General features: G+C 46.2%; 1 protein-coding gene across 1 annotated transcript; it reads right to left on the reverse strand.

Annotated features, from left to right (window-relative positions):
- Positions 1 to 2829: 2829 nt before the first annotated feature.
- On the reverse strand, positions 2830 to 20525 carry TMUB2 (transmembrane and ubiquitin like domain containing 2). Its single transcript, XM_089674523.1, has 3 exons — positions 20370 to 20525; positions 9123 to 9766; positions 2830 to 6843 (listed from the first exon to the last, which is right to left on the reverse strand). The coding sequence occupies exons 2-3, from the start codon at positions 9761 to 9763 to the stop codon at positions 6480 to 6482; spliced, it is 1005 nt and encodes a 334-aa protein (XP_089530649.1). The 5' UTR covers positions 9764 to 9766; positions 20370 to 20525; the 3' UTR covers positions 2830 to 6479.
- Between the last annotated feature and the right edge of the window lie 1834 nt (positions 20526 to 22359).

Below are 22359 nucleotides of genomic sequence, written 5' to 3' on the forward strand. Positions count from 1 at the left end.
GCCTGAACATCCACCTGCCATCTTGAAAGACCAGGAGCCAGCCTTGTAAATCTAGAAAACAGATGTCTGCAAGGACAGGCCTAGTGGAGTGTGCCAGGAGTGGAGCCTTAAGCTTGAATACTGAGCTGCTGGAGCCACCTAGAAATGGTGGAACAAGAGGCAGGGGAGGATGAAAGGGGAGTCCAACAATCCTTTACCATCTGAAATAGTTTTGGGCCAAGGCGGATGCAAAGACCAATTTCTCCCCAACTTTGAGAAATAGGGACGTATTCTCATTGTAAAGAGGACACACAGGTTTGAAAGATGTGGAAGCAGTTTTGCAGTGGAACTGAGTCCTGAACTTGGAATTAGAGATCTGGGAGAATCAAAAGGAACTCTTCTTAGTGGCAGCAGGCCCGGGCTTAAGATTTTTTTTTTTTCCCTGATGCTTTTTAATAGCCATTACAACCACTAACTCCAGGCATATCATAGACAGCCGATGGAGGAGAAAGCAGAGAATTCTGGTTGTGTTGAGTCCAGTATTATGGCACTGATTGTACACATAAATCCACCAATGTTCCTGAAAATCCCTCCCTGGATAAGATAGCAGCAAAGCCAGATAGGATCAGGCACAATAGAGGCGTTTATAGATTCAAAACAGGGGACACAGTTGTCAGCATCAGGCCCTATGGAGGGGACACTGCAAGCCTGTCCAGAGCAGTTAGTGGATTGGGAGCTGGAAAAGTCCACAGGAGCGGTTCTAGGACGGTCTGTGACTGAGTCACTTGAAGACAGCTCCATCGAGGACTGACCGTATGATCCTTCCATGGAGTCGGTGTTTCACCTCATGGTGAAGGAAGGAAAAGCTGAGAACATGCATGTGTTCAATCAGCAGTGGGTGACGTGGCCCTAGGACCACGAATTATAAGGCAAAAACAATACATGCAGATTTTAAAAAGTGTGACACCTTCCCTGAGAGTACCCCCAGTGTGTGTGCCAGCACATATATCTTAGGGAATACAGCTGGCAACAAGTGCATGTTCCACAATAAAAAAAACTGCAGTGATTGTCCCTCAGGTGTGTCCAAGCCATACAAATCTCCATAGTGTTAACCCCTGCAAGACCAAACACTCCCCATGCTAGACTCACATACAACAAAAAAGGCAAAGCCTCAATACTCACATTGGGGGTCTTAAGAGCTCCCTGTGCTGACAAACACAGCAACCAGGTACTGGAGAATGCCAAGACCGGACCCAGTGAATATGTACATTCCAGACAGCCTTCATTTCACTTGTAGGCATACCCCCAAAGGAGTCTTCAGCGACAGGATCATGCTAGCGGGGGTCCTATACCTGTAAAGTCAACTGCAACTAACTGACACAGTACACCAAGTATCTGGAAAGCACACCCTATTACAGGCCAGTCCCACATCTTCATGGCAGGGTCAGGGTTCGGCCTCCAAGGTAGCGCAGAGCATCAGCAAGATGAGGAGGTGCCCTGGAGTTCTTCCATCGACTTCCATGACCCCAGCAGTAATGTGGAGGTGAAAAGGAGGACCCACTGGGTGTGAAGCAAAAGGCTCATTTGTTAGACCCAGAAAAAAAAAAAATCAGTAATTCAACAGTCAGGTTCTTGCTTCCTTAACCAACCCTAAAGACAGCTAGGACCTGATTGGTATTCCGCTGTGCAATCAATATAATACAAGCTTGTAGGTAATTCTGGAAACAGCACTCTGAGTGTCGGATAGAATTCACATCTAGAAGAGATCAATACACCTACCCCATGCTCTCCATGGACCAGCACTTTGCAGATCTGCTCATGTGAAGGACATACGTGTAGCATTACATAGCCTTTATTGCTCTTCCAATGTGCAGACTATGAACGCATGCCATAAAGTGAAACTGTACTCCATGGTAAAATCCTGTCTAAAAATGCCTTTATACCCTTGCTTATACCTTAATTAGCCAGAAACACCAGTTCTGTGCTCCTCTCTGACCTACAGCTACAGTCCAGCCCTCCACCCCTTCACTACCTGCCATGTTATGCTACAAAAAATAAAATCACTAACCCAAGAGGCCTGAATCAGCAGTCTCATGACACACAAGGTCTGCCCTTCACTATAGGAGAGGTCCTTTTTTTTTGAATGACCGTACTGTTCTATGACCCGTTTAGGTGGGTCTTCAAGACTAGTAAATATATAAATACATCGCTGCATTTATATATTTACTAATTTATGAGAAGGATTTTGAGGTTTTACCTTCATGCTAGCTGCTCGTCATTTTACCTAGCGATCGTTTGATACGGTCTTCAAGACTGAAGGGGTTCTCGCAGAGACCTGAAAATTTTAGCTGGTGGCATTATAAAATCACAAAACAAGGTATGTCAACAAGACCAGTTTGTAGGCCTGAACCGTAGCAGCAGATCAAGAGTCATGTGACAGCAAAAAAAAAAGAAAAGTTTTTTTTTTTTGTTTTTTTTTAATTTTCCCATTGTGAATGGGTAAAGGCAAAAGGCAGCAGGTATTGCTCTGGAACTGAAGCAAACAGAAACTGGTGCAACTCGACAATAAAACCTGGAAGCTGATTGGTTTTTATGCAAAGGCCTAATTTAACAAACGGATTGGTTACCATGCAGAGCTGCGCCAGATTCTGTGTGCTCCTGTTTTAGTAAATCCCCCCCCCGGAGATGGACTGAAATGTAATGGTTTTACTATGCTCTGACTGAATGGCTAAGCCTTACCAAGTGCCATTCTGCTGTCTCGCTGGCCAGTAAGAAAACTCTCATTGGACAATACATGAACCAAACCTTTAATTAGCGCACAGAGGAAAAATAAAGCTCTTACCCCTCAGATCCAGTTCATGAAGAAGCAAATTATTTTATTCATTCATATATTAACCCTGTAGATTTGTTTTTCATTTCACGGTAAAATAAAAGCAGCAGTCTCGTTTCCTTCAGTTAGGGTTGGGTAGTGTACCAGGTCGGAGCTTCCTATGTTGGGATCACAAATAGTCCATAGCAAACGTTTCCTGAAATCAATAACAAGCCTTCCGGGCTCCTGGTCAATGTTAGAGGACATTCCCGATTAGTGATCAGTAACAGACAATATGTGGCTCTAGGCGTACAGTCAGGTAAAGCCCATTACAACTCTACTGCGGATAGGCAATTTTTTTTCACAGCAGGAGGGAAAGTGATTCACTTTTTAAATAGTTTGAATTACTCCTCTTATTCCTGTTGCATGCTCCATACTGGTAAAGCTGGACACCAGGCAAACAGCTAAAATACTGTTTTCACAGCTCTGACTGGATGGATGCTAAACTACAGGCAACTCCTGGAAGCTGATATAAAAACATTTCCATAATAATGCTGCTTGTATTATAAAAATACAAGAGATCTTTTTTTATAACCGGATGAAATGACGTTCTGCCTTAAAGCAAAGCTCCACCCAAAAGGGGAAGTTCCGCTTTAAACATTTTGTCCCCCGCTCTCCATTAAGGATTGGCACCTTTGGGGAGCGGGTATCCGAATTTGACATGTAACTGCTCCCACTTCCGCTGCGACCGGAAGTGGGAGTTGTCCTCCTCCGTAGTCTTTTGGGACATGTGACAGGTCCCAGAAGACTCCAGGGCCATTCACAAAGCGCAGCGCTTCTCGTGCATGCGCAGTGGGCATCCGGCTGTGAAGCCGCAAGCTGTCACAGCCGGGTGCCCACAGTTGAGATGCCGGCGCCAGGATGAGAAGACGGCCGGTGAAACCAGATATGGTGAGGACAACGCTGGACCGAGGGACAGGTAAGTGGCTGCATTTTAAAATCTTTTTTTTTTTTCCGCTTTAAGTTAAATTTTACCTTCTAGGAAATGTTCAGACTGTTGCTGTCAACTTGGGAACTAGAATTCCAATACAATGTTTTTCCTCGTGGTTTGTTTGCTGGGCTGTCCAATCTGCTTCTGCCCAAACCCACGATCAAGCGATGGGACCAAAATCTTGGGCCCCATGGAGCCCAAATGGCAGTGTGCATGGGGGAAGTCATTGTAGTACAGGCTCTCTAGTGATGGAAGAGGTGGCACTGACTGGCTTCCAGGAGTTTGGGCTCAGAATGGACAGTATTATGGCATAGACTGAAGCGCATGAATTGAGGCAGAAGGTAGGTACCTATATGATTCATCACTATAGGGGCACACAGTGAATCTCAGAGGGTTGTTTTCAGAATGAGGAGAATTAATTGGGAGTATTGGCTCTGGGTCTGCAGTACTAGGTAGTATGCGGAGTCATTCTGGGGGTACTAGCTGCCTATAGAGTGACTCTGTGGACAATTTTTTGGGTGCCAACTGGCAAAAAAAAAAATTTCAGGCAAATGCTGATCCTTACTATGGAGGCAGTAATCAATCCAGAATATGAACATTTTCTATATACAGACAGAGCAGTGCCATCCAAAAGCTACAGCCCCCTTTATGGCATGTGCCAAAGATCTGAGAACAGATCAGCATCAATAGTCCCTGCATCCATTTGCAGTAAAAATGAACAATGGCACAACCCATGTTCACATGCACAAATGTGATCAAGTGCCTGCTACTGACAGAACCCCATTGCCAAAATCAAAACTTCAACATTTCCTGTTTCGGCACCGTGTGGGTATCATGGAGCAAAACCAGAAATGGATCCCATTAATGATTATCATACCACTGTCCTTCTCTATCATATCAAATACCTTTCTCTATATCCCCAACCATTTTTGGTTGGTAAACCCCCTGCAGACCTGGGGACTTCACACGGACCTGTTCTCCTACGAGCCCCTGCCATCAGAAAAGGTGCAGGAACTAACACAATACCACCAGTGTGGATACCCAAGATGGTGCTTCATGACACGCACAGGACTCTCACAATCTGTGCTCTGTCCAACTTTACACCATGCAACACCAAAATACCGACATTTTATACAAGACGGGGAAACCAATCCTCATGGGCTCATTAACACAGAACAATGAGGTTGTATCAGACAGGAACCAGACTCCACACTCAAGGCTGTCATGGGTTACTGCCTACCACTGCCCTGTGTACTAAGTTATTACAGAAAACCTAAGGTGCCATTGCAGACGTCCCTATGAATATGGGATCATGCTGATCCTTGGGTTTCAATACTTTTTGACTCAATGACTCTGAATGATGCAGATCACTTACTGCCTACCTGTTCAGGCTCAGTGACTTAGCACTGAAGACAAAGATAAAGGATGCTATGCATTGGCAGCTAATGGACTTCTCTCTCCAGTTAGCTTCCTTTAAAGAGTCAGTCCACACAAAACACGGTAGTTGAATCCCCCATCGACACGAACTCTTTTACGTTGTTGGATCTCTGGAGCTCCCAGTCCTTGAGGCAGAAAGCTCCACCTGTTACAAGGGAGTTTTGGGTGGTGTGGCCCTTTAAATAAGCCTATAGAGCAGTGGTTCTCAACCTTCCTAATGCCGCGACCCTTTAATACAGTTCCTCATGTTGTGGTGACCCCCAACCATAAAATTATTTACCCAGTAATTATAACTCATGAGTGTTGTTTTACCTCCAATACTGCTGCTTTCAACACAGTAGCTGCTTTCAGCACAGCAGCTACTTTCTACACAGTAGCTGCTCTTTACACATCGGAAATATGTGTTTTCCGATGGTCTTAGGCGACCCCTGTGAAAGGATCATTCGACCCCCAAAGGGGTCACGACCCACAGGTTGAGAACCACTGCTATAGAGCGTCATAAAAACAATGTCTCTAAGTGGTAGGAGTTCTGATTTGGGTGCTAAAGGAAGCTGGTTATATGTCATAGTCAAGACTCCCATCAAAGCTGGATGCGGACCCCAGAAAAAGAAGTCAGTTCAACAAAGTACAACATATAACACCTCTGCCATATCTCAAGTGCCGTCCGTGAAATAGGCACTCCACCCAGGAGTGGAGGCCTCCAGAGATAAATGGGAAAAACTTGGCTGTGCCAGGTACCACCTGCCCTTAGAGGTCCACTCCGAGGTGGCAGATGCCAGTCTATTGGTTTACAAGTCATACAGATCCACCTTAGAATACGCCACGTTTCATATACTGCTCTCCCCTACAGATCTTTCACTCGGTGGCCTCCCTGCTCCAGCCTTTGTCCCAACCTCACTGGCACTACCTTAGGAGACCAAAAGTCGTGCAGCTTCCTATCAAGCCTATTGTTGACCTCAATGCCAGCATTGTGTCGAAAAGGTCATGGGATGACGCTTTATGGCGTAATATGCTCCTGTTACGCAAGGCCTTTCTGGATAAATTGGGGACACCATGACAATCAGCCTGATACCACACAGTAATTAATACCGCTTAAGGCCCTAATCACGGCCAATCCATTTGGTACTGAGAACGGGATTAAGCCTGATTAAGGTATTGGTGAATTGATACAGAATACATAACAGAAGCTTTGTTGGTTTATCCCACAGAGTAATTCTGTACAACAGTCATAAGTCACTTAAACCCTTTTTTTTTTTTTCAGTTTTATCGCCCATACATGCCAAAGACCAAAAAGCTGAAGAAAACAGTGACCCCGCACAGGGAGACCGTGGCGGGGGCAGTAAAAAACTGGCGGTAGTTGATCCGGAAATACCAGATCAGTGCCAGCATGACCACAAAGATGGGTATCATCAGGTTCCCAATGGGTGGGGTGAGGCCGGTGTGCTCCGTAGATGTCCCTCCAGATTCCGGGCCTACTGGGGAGGAGGAGACTGTTGCCTGAGAACGGTGGCAATGGATGACGCAGTTGTCTGTGATATGGAGGGAGCGCAAGGTCTGTGAGGAGTCGTGTAGGAGCTGTCCCTGGAAAATGAGCTTCATCTGAGGTTCCTGGCCTGGGAAATATTTACTGGAGGAGAAAAAAACAAGATGAGGAAGATGTTAAGAGTGAACAAAGGTGGTGGCAGAAACATCAGAGGCACAAATCTCAGTAAATACGCTGTATATATTATATTAAAGTGATTCTAAAGGATTTTTAAAAATAATAAGCATGTCATACTTATCTGCTATGTGCAAGGTTTTTGCACAGAGCAGCCCTGATCCTCCTCTTCAGCGCTTCTGGCTCCCCCCTTCCCTAGTCCCGTCCATAGCAAGCGAGTGCTAACTCGCTACCGAGCCATGCTCTGTGTGTCCATTGACACACAGCGCGCGGCTCGGCCCCACTTCCCGCTCTCTTCTCACTGGCTGTGATTGACAGCAATGACTCCTAAGGCTGCCTCAATCTCCGGTGAGGAGACCAATAGAGAGAAATGTTGCTCCCAGTCACAGTGCTGGATCAAAATTGGGCTTAGGTAAGTATAAGGGGGACGGAGGACCTGCGTACAGACAGAAGGTTTTTTTACCTTAATGCCGAGAATGCATTAAGGTGAAAAAAAACACTTCCGCCTTTAGAACCAAATCACTTGACCACCCTCAACACTGGACAACCTGCATGTCACAGTCCACCTATGGACACAGAACTGTTGACTGATATACAGCCAACTGGTAATTTTTTGTATTTTATAGCTCTGCAAGAGCAAGGATGCAAGTATAAACTGATAAACAATAGCTTTATCAGCCTTTCCAGATCAAAAACTCCATTTATTAAAAAAAAAAAAAGTTAATATGTGGCCAGTTTATACTATTTCACATATTTACATACTTTAATAAGCTATAAATGAGCTTTAAAATACACCCTTACTGACCTCTGCAGCTGCAGGTACTAAGGACCAATTCATCCTCAATGGTCATCCAAGTTGTTCTCTCAGCAGCTCAGCTTACCTTGCACCCTCCCACCCGCAGCAATGTCTCAAAAGCTCAGCTCCCCCTCCTATTACTCTTGTTCTGAGTTTACAGCACATGTTGGAAGTTAGTCGAGTCACTGTTTGGGGTGGTGGGGAAGGCAACCTGGGCTGCTGACTTTTTTCTGGAGGAAGGGAGTAGGGAAAGCAGAACCGAGTTGCTCAATCACTGCTGGGAGGGGGAGCAGAGTGAATTGAGCTGGTGAGCGAAAGACTTACCTACCCGCCAATGCACATCATAAAAATGGAGATAGGAAAAAAAAAAAGAAAATTCATAACAATGTCATAGAGAATGAATATGAGCTGGCAAAAGTGCAGTCTTAGTGATTTATAAAAGCATGGTTCATTCAACAAGGCAAAGCAAGATAGAATGCCCTGAAATGCCCTAAAATCCATCCAAACAATGGAATGTCTAGAAATCCATGGCAACCAGTGAAATGTTCACAAATCCATGGAAACCAGTGAAATGTTCACAAATCCATGGCAACCAGTGAAATGTTCACAAATCCATGGCAACCAGTAGAATGTCTAGAAATCTATGGCAACCAATGGAATGTGCAGATATCCATAGCAACCAGTAGAATGCCAAGAAATCTATGGCAACCAGTGGAATGTGCAGAAATCCATGGCAACCCAAGGTCCTCTTTCAACTACTGATGGGTGAAATCTCAAAAAGCTGCATTTCATCCATTAGTTGTCAGGGCCCCTGATAATCCCAGCTATACATGAGAAGTCCCATCACTTCCAAGGACATGCAAGCTCATGTTACACTGAGGATTCTGCCACAGGCAGTCACCAGGATGCAGCAGCCACACCTCTCAATGGGCGTCACAGCAGAAGATCAATGCCACAGGAGAAGGTAAGGAGGTTGTAAGTGTTCCAGGATCACTGATGTGACAATGGGCCTTACAACTCACACGTTTGTCGGTTGACCTTTCCTGTGGATAACCTCAAAAACCCTGAAACCTGGGCTGCCCTGGTGTGCAATTTTGAACCAGCGTCTCTTGTAAAGGGCATGTTCCCTTCTACACCTCACTGCTGGTCCACCACTACGGTGGGAATCCTGGCCAAAAGAGAGGTGTTATGGTGTTAAGTCAGACATCAGGAGCTGGTTCAAATTTGTCTACCAGGGTGTTCCAGGATTCTGTGCTCCCAGGGTATTCCTGCATTAAGTTTTATGAATGAGGCTTGTGATCACCTCTCCGGATATGGCCAGACAGGTCCAAGGGCCAGGTAATCAATACTTCTAAACAAAATCTAGCTGCCTCCTTTAATAGGTTTATCTGATCCTATGTTCTACTTTGAATAATTCCGATGAATACCAGTCTTCCCAGTCCATTTTTCTTACCTTTTGAGAGTTCCGATGGTGTCATCTGGCCTCACCAAAGCAACCTCTTCCGTTTCATTCAGGAATTTCAGCCGCACTGTGATCATTTCTTCCTCAGGCTGTGTCTGCTCCTGGCCTTTGCTGGTTCTCTTTCTCCATTCATGATCCTGCTGATTTGTGCCACTATCCCGCTCTGTCTCTCTCTCTTCTGGCGGGACTTTCCGTCTTGCTACTTCCTGAGAAATGTCTGCTCCATCAGCCTCTCCCTCTGCTAGATCTTCATCGGTTTCACTTACAGCTGTCACAGGCTGGCCACGCTTAGGCACTCCTTGAATATCAAGCACCTGGTCAAGGCTGGCGTTCTCGCTGCCAGCACCCTGTTCACCACCTTGGCCTTGCTCCCCTTCTTCGGGCTTTTCCACCTGGGGCTCCACAGTCCTCTGTGCTTCAGGATTTGGGGGCCCTGGGTTGCTGAGGCCCAAAAGAGGTTCTCTACGTCCTGCGGGCATCAGGCTGCCCAGTAAGGGATCGCTGCCCTCGGCCACATAGGTTGATAGCCACGCCAGAACGAGTGCCAAAAGCAGGATAAAGAGGCCCACTGCAACGGTCACCTCATCTCCGAGGCCCTCTATCATGGTTGGCGGGGGCGACTCCATGCCCATTTTCTACAGCAAAATAAAAAACAAAAATTAAAGAATAAAGGGTGTTATCAACATGGAAAGGCCAGCTACATCTAGATCTACATCTAGAAGTGTTTTTACTCATGGGATGGCAAGAGTGACTTCTTCAGCCTCTCAGAGATGCCAGAGTTAAGACTCCCCCAAGTAGTATGCGTCTCAAACCCCTCTATGACATTCAGGGAAGGACTGGACTTTGTGGTGGGCAGATCTCAACCCTGGAATCCCCAAGAAGTGGAAGAAATTTGCAAGTGATTCAACCTAACCTTGTTTCAGGAGGAGTTGGCCTTTGGAGAAGAACTTTCATCTTCTGTTACTATAATACAATAAAGTATCCGTTGTACCAAATGAGACATTTTTAGTGTGGTAATGTCTGTGGCTACATTTGTCTCCAGCCCTCTGTCTGTCCAACGCATACTTGCATGGACACAGTAATCTATTATCTAGAAAGGTTTTGATCACTGGTAACAAAAGGTTCTTCAAGAGCCTGAACAAGAGAGACTGGCAATGCTATTTACAAAGCTGATTTTCTTTCCCCTTTATGTTCATTGTACCCCACTGCTTCTGCTTCATTCATTCTGGATGACTCCAGCTGTTTGATCATTACCCCACCAGTCAACAAGGGGGCAGCTCTGACATTGAGAAAAGGAGTCACATGGGGGGGGGGGGGGGGGAAAGAATCCAAAGCCACATGCAATATTGACCAGATCAACCAGTTTCTCCTAGCAGGTAACCGGGGAGGGGGAAGGGGAGTGAAAAAAAGTGTAAGTAGCAAGGAGGACAGGTAATTAAACTGACAAGGTTGTCACCCCAATTACTTCCCTGACGTATTTTGTATCTTTCCTTCAATGAAGTGCTACAGCCTCTGGTAGAATGTCTCAATCTGATACTTCCAGAAGTGGAAGTCAGGGGACACCTAGGAGTAGAAAAGGGATGTTGCTCTGGTCCTCCTAGACCATAGAAATTAGCGGGTGCCATCGTTCCTCAGCTAATCTATATGGTCAGCCGCTGCAACCACTAGATTGATCCCAGGCTCATTGATCATCCAGGTAAACCCGAGAATCTTGATACTCAGGTGCTTCTCTCCCTCATCACCCCCACCCCCCTTTTTTTTTTTATTCCCTCCCCTTTCCTATGGTCAGGCAATAGTATTGCTACTTTTATCTAACAGGTTTTCAGATCATATACTACAATGTGCGCCCAATCGGCTTTGGCGACCCCCTACTATGGCAGTGCATATGATCACTGCCACTAATTGCTTAGGCAATTTCTTCTTTGAGATCCCTGTGGTGGAGCTTTCTTCTTGTTCTCTTACTGCACTCTCGCTCTCTTTTTTCTGGACGCCAAACAGACTGCTTCTACCATATTCGGGCTGAGATGGACCTTTACTGCGTCTTCACGCTACCTCACCTCCTACCCACCATGATGGCCACCCTCCAAGTTTGTTGTGGTGTCTCATAACGTACAGGGGTTTAACTCCCCTCAGAAACGTAGGTGTGCCTTCAATTACTATGCCTCACTTCACGCCCATGTTATTGGATTGCAGGAAACCAGATTTTCCACCTCCTCCCCAAAATATCTCTACAAAAACAACCCCCAGGTGTTTCAGGAGACGTTTGAGGAAAAACAGAGAGGAGTCCCAGTGGCTTTTCATAAAAGTTCTCCTTTCATATGCAGACCCTACAGGTCGGTACTTCATAATATTACAGGGGACAATCCTAGACGTTGAAGTGACTATAGTTAACTATTAGGCCCCCAACGCTCAGTCTGTCTCGATTTTCCTCTCACTGATTGCAGGTAATCTCCTCGCATAAGAAGGGCACCCTGATCATAATGAGAGAAAGTAACGTGGTATTGAACAGACAGATCGATCCCCTTCGGTGGGCTCCTCCGGGGTCTCCACCGAAGCTAACTCACAAACTAAGCGATTCTCAGACCTTTTCTCCGAATATGCTTTGCTGGACGCCTGGAGGGAATTTAACCCTAGAGGGCAGGATTACACTTACTAGTCAGTGCCCCACAATTGCCACATACGAAAAGACCATTTTTTCATTACTCAATCTTTCATCCCAGACGTTCTTAATGTCAGATTCTTGTCTACACCCTGGTCTGATCACTCACCTGTAAATCGCTGGCCTCTACCCCTCAACACTATTCCTGGCATCTTAACGACTCACTGTTATTTAACGAGGTGGTAGGAGCCATTCAGGACTATCTCCAATTACTTTATTGACAATACGGTTTTGACTTCATCCCCCACGGTTTTGTGGGAAGCTCATAAAGTCACGCTGCGAGGGAAACTTATACAACTAGCATACCGCAAGAAGAAGCAGGAGTCCCAGATGGCAAATTTATCCTCCCATCTCACGCAGTTGGAAACCCAATTTAATGAGTCTCACTCTGTCTTTTTACGCAAACAACTAGAAGCTGCTAGGGTGGAACTAAATCTCCTTGATAAGGCTGAAAAACAGCTCAGATGGTCACGACATAAATATTATGCCTGTGCTAAAAAGCCAGGTCCAATACTGGCCAACCTTCTTAAAGCCCATACCCGAGATATCACCGTCACAGAGGTCCTTACAACAATCAAAGCCTTAGGATGCAGAGACCCCTGGACCTGACGGCTCCTCCACGTTCTATTAAAAAAGAAAAGAAACTGAAACCCTCGCTCCCTGCTTGACTAACTCCACAGCTGCCCAAATAGTGATGCTCCCAAAAACCCGGGAAAGATTCTCAGGACTCCCACAATTTTAGATCCATATCCCTGTTGAATGTTGACATTAAAATCTTCGGAATTAACTCCTTCCTGCACCACCTTATTCACAAAGATCAAGGGGGCTTTGTTCCCTTTTCTACCCGCAGAGTCATTCATCTTATTCATTTGCTTCAACAAAATAAAACCCATGGTATGCGTCTAGGCCTGGATATACACAACGCATTTGACTCTCTCTTGGGAGTATATGCATTATGTCTTGGAAATATGGGGATTTCCAACTGCTTTGCCGTCATGGCTGAGGGTTCTCAATCAAGGATCCCCCCGCCACGTTTCTCTATCTTTCTCGACAATCCTCCTCTTTTCCCATACACAGGGGAACATGCCAGGGATGTCCTCTTTCCCAAAAGGAGAAAAGGAGAGAGGGGCGCCAAATAGATTGCAATGGAGAAAAGGCATGCATCTCAGGATGGACGTCGTCCTTCAAAAGTCCTGGAGGGTGGAATATCATCTAGGAGCCAAGGCTGCTGTGGGGGCCTGGTCTCCCTGTTCTACGCTGGTAGCGTCCAGTGGCTGTGATGGAAACCAAACTGGAACGCAAATGGCGGCCAGGCGGATGTGACGTCACCACTTAATGCCGCAAGAGGGGGCGGTAACGCGTTTCGAAGCATCAGCTTCTTCGTCAGACCTGATTGGCCACTGGAAGTGGCCATCTGTATAGGAAGGAGGGGCAGGGACAGCTGCAGGGGATGAGTCTCACAGCCCTAAGCCGTGGCAATACAAGGGGAGGTGAATTTTAATGAAGAAACAATAAAAACAATAATAAAAAATATAACAAATAAAAACAATAGTAATAATGGATTGCCCGAGGCATAGAAATAGCGACTGGTAAAGGTGAATTAACAATAAGTTCTAAAAATACGACGTGCAACAATGAGGCTAATATATCCAATGGCATGATGTACAATATGACAGTTAAAAATGTATTTAATATACATAGCAAGTTATTATGAAATGAATGTTAATGGTTAAAACCAAATTTTAGGACAGTAGTGGTCACATCTATCAGGGTGTATGCTATATGGACAAGAGGTCAAGATAGGCGTATGGTCCGTATGCATAATAAAAATGCACAAGAACTCACCCATGTAAAAGTATACGAGAAATAAAATGTGTACGAAAAATGGACAAAAATACTCTTTATCTTAGCCTTGGAGCCTCTACTACATCTCATCAGATCTAATCCGGATATCAAAAGGGTTTCAGTCGCCCATCAATCTTTCAAAGTTAGCACATTCATGGACGACCTGCTCTTGACCTTGACTCCTCCGCACACTACACTACCTACCCTTTTTTCCATCCTCAACCGCTTTTCCAACATCTCCGGCTTAATAGTAAACGAAGATAAATCATCGGCCCTCAATGTCTCTCTCCCTAAAGCGAAAGTCGACCCACTGAAACTAAACTTTGCTTGGCCCCTACCGATTCAGAATATCTAGGGATTAACCTTACGAAGTCCTACCACGCTCTCTACGAAGCCAACTATAGCCCAACTTTTCGTTCTCCTAAAACCTTACTCATGTCCTGGTCTCCTAACCCCTTTCATGGATTGGTAGAATCAAAGCATTGAAGAGGACTATTCTTCTAAAGCTCTTCCAATGACCTATACCACACCCTCCCCAGCCCAGTTCCCTCTTACACCCTAAAGTCATTTCAAAATTATGCTCTACATTTTATCCGGGCTCACAAGAGACCTTGGGTCATCAAACACACTATGCTCATACACCGGAAACAAGGGGCTCTGGAAGTCCCTAACTTTTCTAAATACTATGTGGCGGCTCAAATTGCATCTCTGACCTCTTTATATGCAGCACAGCAGCCCCCCCTATGGGTCACTTTGGAAGCACTTTCTTGCTATCCGGTTTCTCCTAGCTCACTTTTATGGCTCCCTCCGAAATCTAGGCCCACCACTGTCAGCCCTCTAATGGCCCACTCGTTTCGCATATGGGACTCCATTAAATACTCTAGTGGCCTAATATCTCCTCATTTACCACTTCTCCCTCTCTTAGGCAACCCTCTGTTTCCTCCTTCCATTGGTGGGTTTCCTACAAACTTCAGTGTGTTCACTCGTTCCTCACTGGTTGTACCGTTTACACCCGGGCAGAAAGAAGGGATAAATATCAAGCCCCTCGCACTGAACTCTTTCAATTTTTCAAATTAGACATTGGGTGACCTTGACTCACAGACAACGATCCAATGACTCAATTATCCCTATTTGAACACATTTGCCATCGGACGCCCCTTTCCTCAAAACTTATTTCTTTCCTTTACTCACAATTGACTAATCTTCAGCACCCAAATAATCACACCTATGTTTCCAGGTGGGAAAAAGGACCTCAGAAGCACCAAAGATATGGGCTGTTGGTCAAAGATATGGACAACCCTGACCTCCTGCTCTATCAATATCCTTACAATGGAATCAGCCTTTAAAACGGTTACAAGATGGTACTTAGTCCCGTCCTGTCTAGTGCACAGCCACTCTTCTACCCATGGAACCTGCTTCTGAGGCTGTACTACCCCGGGAGATGTCCTACATACATGGCGGACATGTCCTATGCTCTCTCGGTTCTGGTCAAAGGTCCTTACACTCATTTCTAACTTGCCCTTTCCCTAGAGATCCTTGGCATGCCCTTCTCCACCTGAAACCCCCCAGGCATTTCAAAACACCAATTCATGTTGGCTACATACATATTACTGGCGGCTAAACAAACTATAACAAAGGCCTGGAAACAACAATTCATATCTTTTAAGGAAGTCCATCGTCGCCTAGACTTTTTCCTGGTAAATGAAAAACTCTCTAGCATCCTGTCTGGTACCCACAAGAGATTTCCTAAAACATGGACTCCGTGGATCCAACATGCCCACCCAGCCATATCAAAAGAATTTAATTTTGCTATAACTCTGGTGGCCCCATAACCCGGACTCAGGTGCTTTAGACGTTCTCCTCTAGATCCTTTCTTGTCTTCTCATATTTTCCTTTATTATTTTATCTCTTCTTTGACATACGACGACTTGTCTCTACCTATAGATATATGTTCCAACGTACGACCGCAATTGACTGTTCCTTCATTGTGTACATGATAGCGGTTGCATCTGTACCATTTAAATTAAAAAATTATTCAATAAAAATTGATTGAAAAGAAAAGCAATCCACAGGTGGTGAGGAAGAGATAGGTCACCTCCTCACCGTATGTTTGACCCCCGTAAATGCCACACCACCGCATGTGGCTGTGGGGCAGTTGTGGCTCGGCCCCATTTGCTTCAGGGGTACTGCTCACTAAACGCCTCCTATGTGTCACCAAGACAGGAAGGGAGGAGAAATCTCTCCAATGGGGGCACAGAGCGTAAATAAGACTTGACGGAGCTTCCAATATATTTTGTTGGAAACGAAAAGCTCCGGTGTATCTAGTACTTGTACTCAGATCAGTGCGTACCAAGCTGGACAGTAAGCCAGGCCAGGAAAGCACAGGACGGGCATACACCCACAAAGGACTGCATTGGGTCCTCAGTTACTATGACAGACACTGCGCCTACCAACACATTCAAACTTGAGAAATCAGAGAACGGAATACTTTCCTCAGCCACGGGGTTCATTATTCATTTTATTATACAGTATATATAGCGCCAACAGTTCGCTCAGCGCTGACATCTCAGAAACCATTAATAGACACAATCGCACTAGTGGCCTGTAACAAATGTTCTGGGAGAACCCAAACCCACAAGAACACAGAAAGCACGGCTCTGAGAGAAAATGAACGGTCCGCCTGCGGCTACAGAGTGACCAACTATGGTGGGCCATACACGTGGTCAGCAGAATTTGGGGGATAATTCCAGCCAAAAACCAAAGTTTTCAAACTCCTGATGGCCTTGCACATAAATAAAGTCAAAATTTATAGGAGCGATATGTACAGCATGCTTTTTTATTGAGCTATGAGCAGTTTCCTTTAATTCCAGTTTCATGTCAGGAGTGCTGCTGGCCAGCTGCTAGCAGGCTTCAGGAAGCTTTAGTTCTGCAGGACTATTCTTAGAAGCCTGCTTAGAGCTGAACTCCAGGTCATTTAAAAGGAGACCTTCATTCACAAAACATGCTACAAGCTCCTGCTGAAGTATATGGAAGAGAGGAAATCAGCCAAAAAGTGTTTGTTTTTTGGGGGGAAAATGTATCCTGCCAAAAACAAAACCAAACAAAAAACAAAACATAAAAAAAAAAAAAAAACCTAAACAAAACAAAAACAAAAAAAAACAAAACAAAAACAAGAAAAAACAAAACAAAAAAACAAAACATTAATTCCAGTATCATGTCAGGAGTGCTGCTGGCCAGCTGCTAGCAGGCTTCAGGAAGCTTTAGTTCTGCAGGACTATTCTTAGAAGCCTGCTTAGAGCTGAACTCCAGGTCATTTAAAAAGAGACCTTCATTCACAAAACATGCTACAAGCTCCTGCTGAAGTATATGGAAGAGAGGAAATCAGCCAAAAAGTGTTTGTTTTTTGGGGGGAAAATGTATCCTGCCAAAAACAAAACCAAACAAAAAACAAAACATAAAAAAAAAAAAAAAAACCTAAACAAAACAAAAACAAAAAAAAACAAAACAAAAACAAGAAAAAACAAAACAAAAAAAACAAAACATTAATTCCAGTATCATGTTAGGAGTGCTGCTGGCCAGCTGCTAGCAGGCTTCAGGAAGCTTTAGTTCTGCAGGACTATTCTTAGAAGCCTGCTTAGAGCTGAACTCCAGGTCATTTAAAAGGAGACCTTCATTCTCAAAAGGGAGTGATCCTACCTGCAACTACCCTCCCCCCAAATCTTGCCTAGGCAAAAATCGTTTAATCCTGCTCCCATGGCCTGCCATCTCTCATTGGTGCATGACTGCCTCTTCCCACTTCAGATGGTAACATGGGAGCCAGGCTGCAGAACCTGAGCAGTAGATTACAGCAGGACAACACTGGATTTCCTGTGCAGGTAAGTATCTGAATTGAGGACAACCCTTTACAATCAGAAAGAGGGAGAAAAAAAAAAGGAAGCAAAGGGGTAAGACTGAAGTTCATCCTTCAATATATTCCTTTACAACCAAAAAGGATATAGCCTTCCCTTGTACATTGAACACGTCCCGCCCATGGGATGTCATACGACGTCCTCAAGGATGAAGCACCTACAGACATCTCAGTTGGCGATTCCCTCTTCAGCAGAAGTGATTTGAGTGGCTGAACTGCCACTTGATCACTTCTGCGGACACCGTACGGTCACCTATGGAGAATTTTAGGTACCATCATCTGGCCCCGTTCCATGGATGCAACCACCCAAAGCATACGTCCAAATCAACAAAGCAATGGCTTCACCAGAAGATGAAAGTTTTGGAATGGCCCAGCCAGAGCCCAGACCTGAATCCGATGGAAAATCTGTGGGGTGATGTGAGGAGGGCTGTGCACAGGAGATGGCCTCACAATCTGACAGATTTGGAGTGTTGGGCAAATATTGCCAAGTAAAGATGGGCCATGCTGATAGACTCATACCCAAAAATACTGAGTGGTGTAATAAAATCAAAAGCTGCTTCAACAAAGTATTCGTGTAAGGGTGTGAACACTTATGCAACCAGATTATTTTCATTTTTTATTTTTACTTCCCTCCACCTAAAATATTTCGTTTTGTTGTACAGTTGGTCGCATTAAAAGTGGAAAAAGTTCTGAAATGATTTCTGTTTCATTTGTTTTACATCACACAAACCTGACATTTTAACAGGGGTGTGCAGACTTTTTATATCCACTGTAGATGGTGCAGAGGGCAGAACTGTGGGTGGGACCAGCAGGCTCCACCCACAACAGGCTGCCTGCAAAAAAAATGACAGGAGGGGGCGGAGACGAGACCAGTCACTTTTCACAAGGAGAGTGAGAAGCGGGGAGCGGTCTGTATTACAGGAAGGAACACAAAACATGCTACAAGCTCCTGCTGAAGTATATGGAAGAGAGGAAATCAGACAAAAAGGGTTTGTTTTTTGGGGGGCAAAATGTATCCTGCCAAAAACAAACAAAAAAACAAAACAAAAAAAACAAAACAAAACCAAACAAACAGAACAAAAAAAACAAAAACAAAAAAAAAAGCTCTATTCACACTACTGGAAACACTGAGGGGCCAAGCTGCGCTCATTCATCAGCTTTGAGCAGATCACACATCCTAGGTGAATGGAGGGATCCTCTGCTGTCACAATACACGGATCAGCGCTGGAGCTGATTGGCTGCGCCGATTGAAGGAAATTTTTCCAACATTCCCATTGATCAGGAAGCAATCATTAGATGGACTTCTCTCTAGCAGGAATGCCCACAGATGGATAGCAATGTGTCCCGTCTCTGCTGAACCCGATGAATTTCCACCCATCTATGGGCCGGGTAAGGCCCCCTATGCTCATCTATTTGGAACCTTCCATAATTAAAGGGCCCCCGTCCCAGAACGAGTGAGTACGGCCTCCACACAGGAACACAGCTGAGGCTGTCAATCACAGGCCGTGTGCTGGAGCTCCCTCCTCTGTCACTATTGGTGACACTTGGTGTCAGGAAAACTCCTCAGAAGTGATTCATGCTGATAGCAGATGAAGGAGGCAGCAGACAGAGATGACACTTAGTGCTCTGGACTGAGACAAGTACACACTATAGAGGGATGTGCTTTGTTCACACGTCATGTCTGAGGTCTACATCTGCACTACAGCTGAACTGCAGCCAACCCGTTTGTGGGGATTACAGGCGACTCTTCATTCTAGGAGATTACATGAATGAAGGACGGCTGATCAATGGCAGTAGTCAATGGTTTGCTTCCACCCTCTAACTGCCACTTCTGCTGGACAAATTGGTCTGTGTATGCGGCCATTCTATACAGGGGGGGGACCCCGCTACCTGCGTATACGGCCATTCTATACAGGGGGGGGACCCCGCTACCTGCGTATACGGCCATTCTATACACGGGGGGACCCCGCTACCTGCGTATACAGCCATTCTATACAGGGGGGGGGACCCCCCTACCTGCATATACAGCCATTCTATACAGGGGGGGGACCCTCCTACCTGTATATACGGCCATTCTATAGGGGGGGACCCTCCTACCTGTGTATACGGCCATTCTATAGGGGGGGACCCTCCTACCTGTGTATACGGCCATTCTATAGGGGGGGACCCTCCTACCTGTGTATACGGCCATTCTATAGGGGGGGGGCCCTCCTACCTGTGTATACGGCCATTCTATAGGGGGGGGGGCCCTGCTACCTGTGTATACGGCCATTCTATACGGGGGGGACCCTCCTACCTGTGTATAAGGCCATTCTATAGGGGGGGACCCTCCTACCTGTGTATACGGCCATTCTATAGGGGGGGGGACCCTCCTACCTGTGTATACGGCCATTCTATAGGGGGGGGGGACCCTCCTACCTGTGTATACGGCCATTCTATAGGGGGGGGACCCTCCTACCTGTATATACGGCCATTCTATAGGGGGGGACCCTCCTACCTGTGTATACGGCCATTCTATAGGGGGGGACCCTCCTACCTGTCTATACGGCCATTCTATAGGGGGGGACCCTCCTACCTGTCTATACGGCCATTCTATAGGGGGGGACCCTCCTACCTGTCTATACGGCCATTCTATAGGGGGGGACCCTCCTACCTGTCTATACGGCCATTCTATAGGGGGGGACCCTGCTACCTGTGTATACGGCCATTCTATACAGAGGACACACTCCGTATACAGGACGTCATACAACACGATGGTATACAGTGACATCACAGCCCGCACAGGGGGGGCGCGGTGACGTCACACCAGGACGCGGATGTCACTCACCGCCAGCCGCCGCTGCGATCCTGTCAGCCCCAAATCCGGGTCACCAGGGCCCACCCGACACAGGAAGAGGCGACGTCACACGCCGCGCGACCAAGGGGGTTGGGCTTGGGAGACGTATTGGCGTTGCCCCTGAACCGGCCAGATGGTACGGCGCATGCGTAGATCAAGATCACCAACGTGAGCTGACCGACGTCCCCCTAGAGGCGGGTCCTGGGAGTCATGTGATGGGTGGTGGGTGGTAACGATGGGGAGGAGGCGGAGTCAGGGAGGACAGGAAAGCTCTGCTGCAGGGTATCCAGGTCCCTGTCCTATAGCAGCCTGGGCCTGATGTGTAATCAAGGATTCCTATTGGTCAGCTTCTTCAGTACAATGATTATTTCCTACACTGAATTCATCCTGATTGTAAAACTGATTGTGATGGAGAGAAGAGCTCATCAGTCCTCTGCTTCTCCTTTCACTGTCCAGTCCATGGAGACCTGTATGTGAAAGTGAAACTGCAGCAGAGAACAATGAAGTCTCCTGCCAGTGATGTGTGTGAGAGCTGTATAAATCTCAGGACTGGATGGACGAATACAGATAAAACCGATCTCATGTATATCTCTCTTCCGTGGGTTCAGCTTCAATATACAGCTGCCAGGGGTCCGCTGTGTGTCAGGCTCTGCTTAATCCTCAGTAGTCCTGGACAGGGACGGCAACATGGGGGTCCAGGGGTCACGTCTGTCATCGAGAGCCCGGCTGGGAGCTTCCTTCTATTGACCAAATAGGAGCATTACCATACAGAGTGGGGAGGATAATGATTTGATCTGCGGCAGACTTTACGTTTGCCCTCTTATATAGAAATGAGGGGACTATAATGTTTATCATGGATGTGTTTTACCCCCTCGCCTACCGAGCACTTATACCCCCTTCCTGCCCACAGGGCACTTATACCCTCTTCCTGCCCACAGGGCACTTACACCCCCTTCCTGCCCGCAGGGCACTTACACCCCCTTCCTGCCCGCAGGGCACTTACACCCCCTTCCTGCCCACAGGGCACTTACACCCCCTTCCTGCCCACAGGGCACTTATACCCCCTTCCTGCCCACAGGGCCCTTATGCCCCCTTCCTGCCCAGGCCAATTTCCAGCTTTCAGCACTGTTGCACTTTGAATGACAATTACGCGGTCATGCAACATTGTACCCATATGACATTTTTATCATTTTTTGTGACAGATATAGCTTTCTTTTGGTGGTATTTAATCACCTTGGGGATTTTTATATTTTCTTAAACAAACCAAAAACCACTGAAAATTTTGAAAAAACGTTTTTTCTTCATTTTTGTTATAAAATTTTGTAAAGAAGTGATTTTTCTCCTTCACTGATGTGTGCTAATGAGGCTGCAGTGATGGGCACTGATAGGTGGCACTGATGAGGAGGCACTGGTAGGTGGCACTGCTGGGCATTGACAGGCATCACTGATGGGCACTTAAAGGCAGCACTGATACATGGCACTGATAGGCGGCAGTGACTGGCACTGTTAGTTGGCACTGATTGGCATTGATAGGTGTCACTGACTGGCACTGATGGGTGACACTGAAAGGCAGCTCAGATGGGCACTGATATGTGGCACTGTGAGATGGCATTGATGTGGCACCGGCACGAGGCACGGATGGACACTGACAGGTGGCACTGCTGGAGCTACACTGATCATCAGTGCCCTGATGATCAGTGTAGATGTCCCCTCCGTGGAATGCAGATTACCAGCTCTCCTCTCCTCTGTCAGTGCGACAGCTTGTGAGGAGAGAAATACCGATAACCGGCATTTCCCTATTTACATGTGATCAGCTGTGATTGGACACCGCTGATCACATGACCGAGCCGACATCTTCGGCTCTTTCCGTGATCGGTGATCTGCTGTGTCTGAGGGACACAGCGCACCACCGATCGCCTAGTGCGCGGTGAGAATGGGAGGACGTCATATGATGTCCTCCCAGAACGAGAGAACCACCTTG

This window comes from Staurois parvus, unplaced genomic scaffold, assembly GCF_062004578.1.
Source record: "Staurois parvus isolate SC_StPar_1 unplaced genomic scaffold, SC_StPar_1.0 ptg000151l, whole genome shotgun sequence".
NCBI lineage: Eukaryota > Metazoa > Chordata > Amphibia > Anura > Ranidae > Staurois > Staurois parvus.

Excerpts from the sequence above, each read along its gene's own strand:
- TMUB2 (XM_089674523.1), bottom strand. The coding sequence starts at position 9,763 with ATGGGCATGGAGTCGCCCCCGCCAACCATGATAGAGGGCCTCGGAGAT. Across the intron at positions 6,844-9,122 it reads ACCATCGGAACTCTCAAAAG|TAAATATTTCCCAGGCCAGG; the intron begins GTAAGAAAAATG and ends TTTCTCCTCCAG.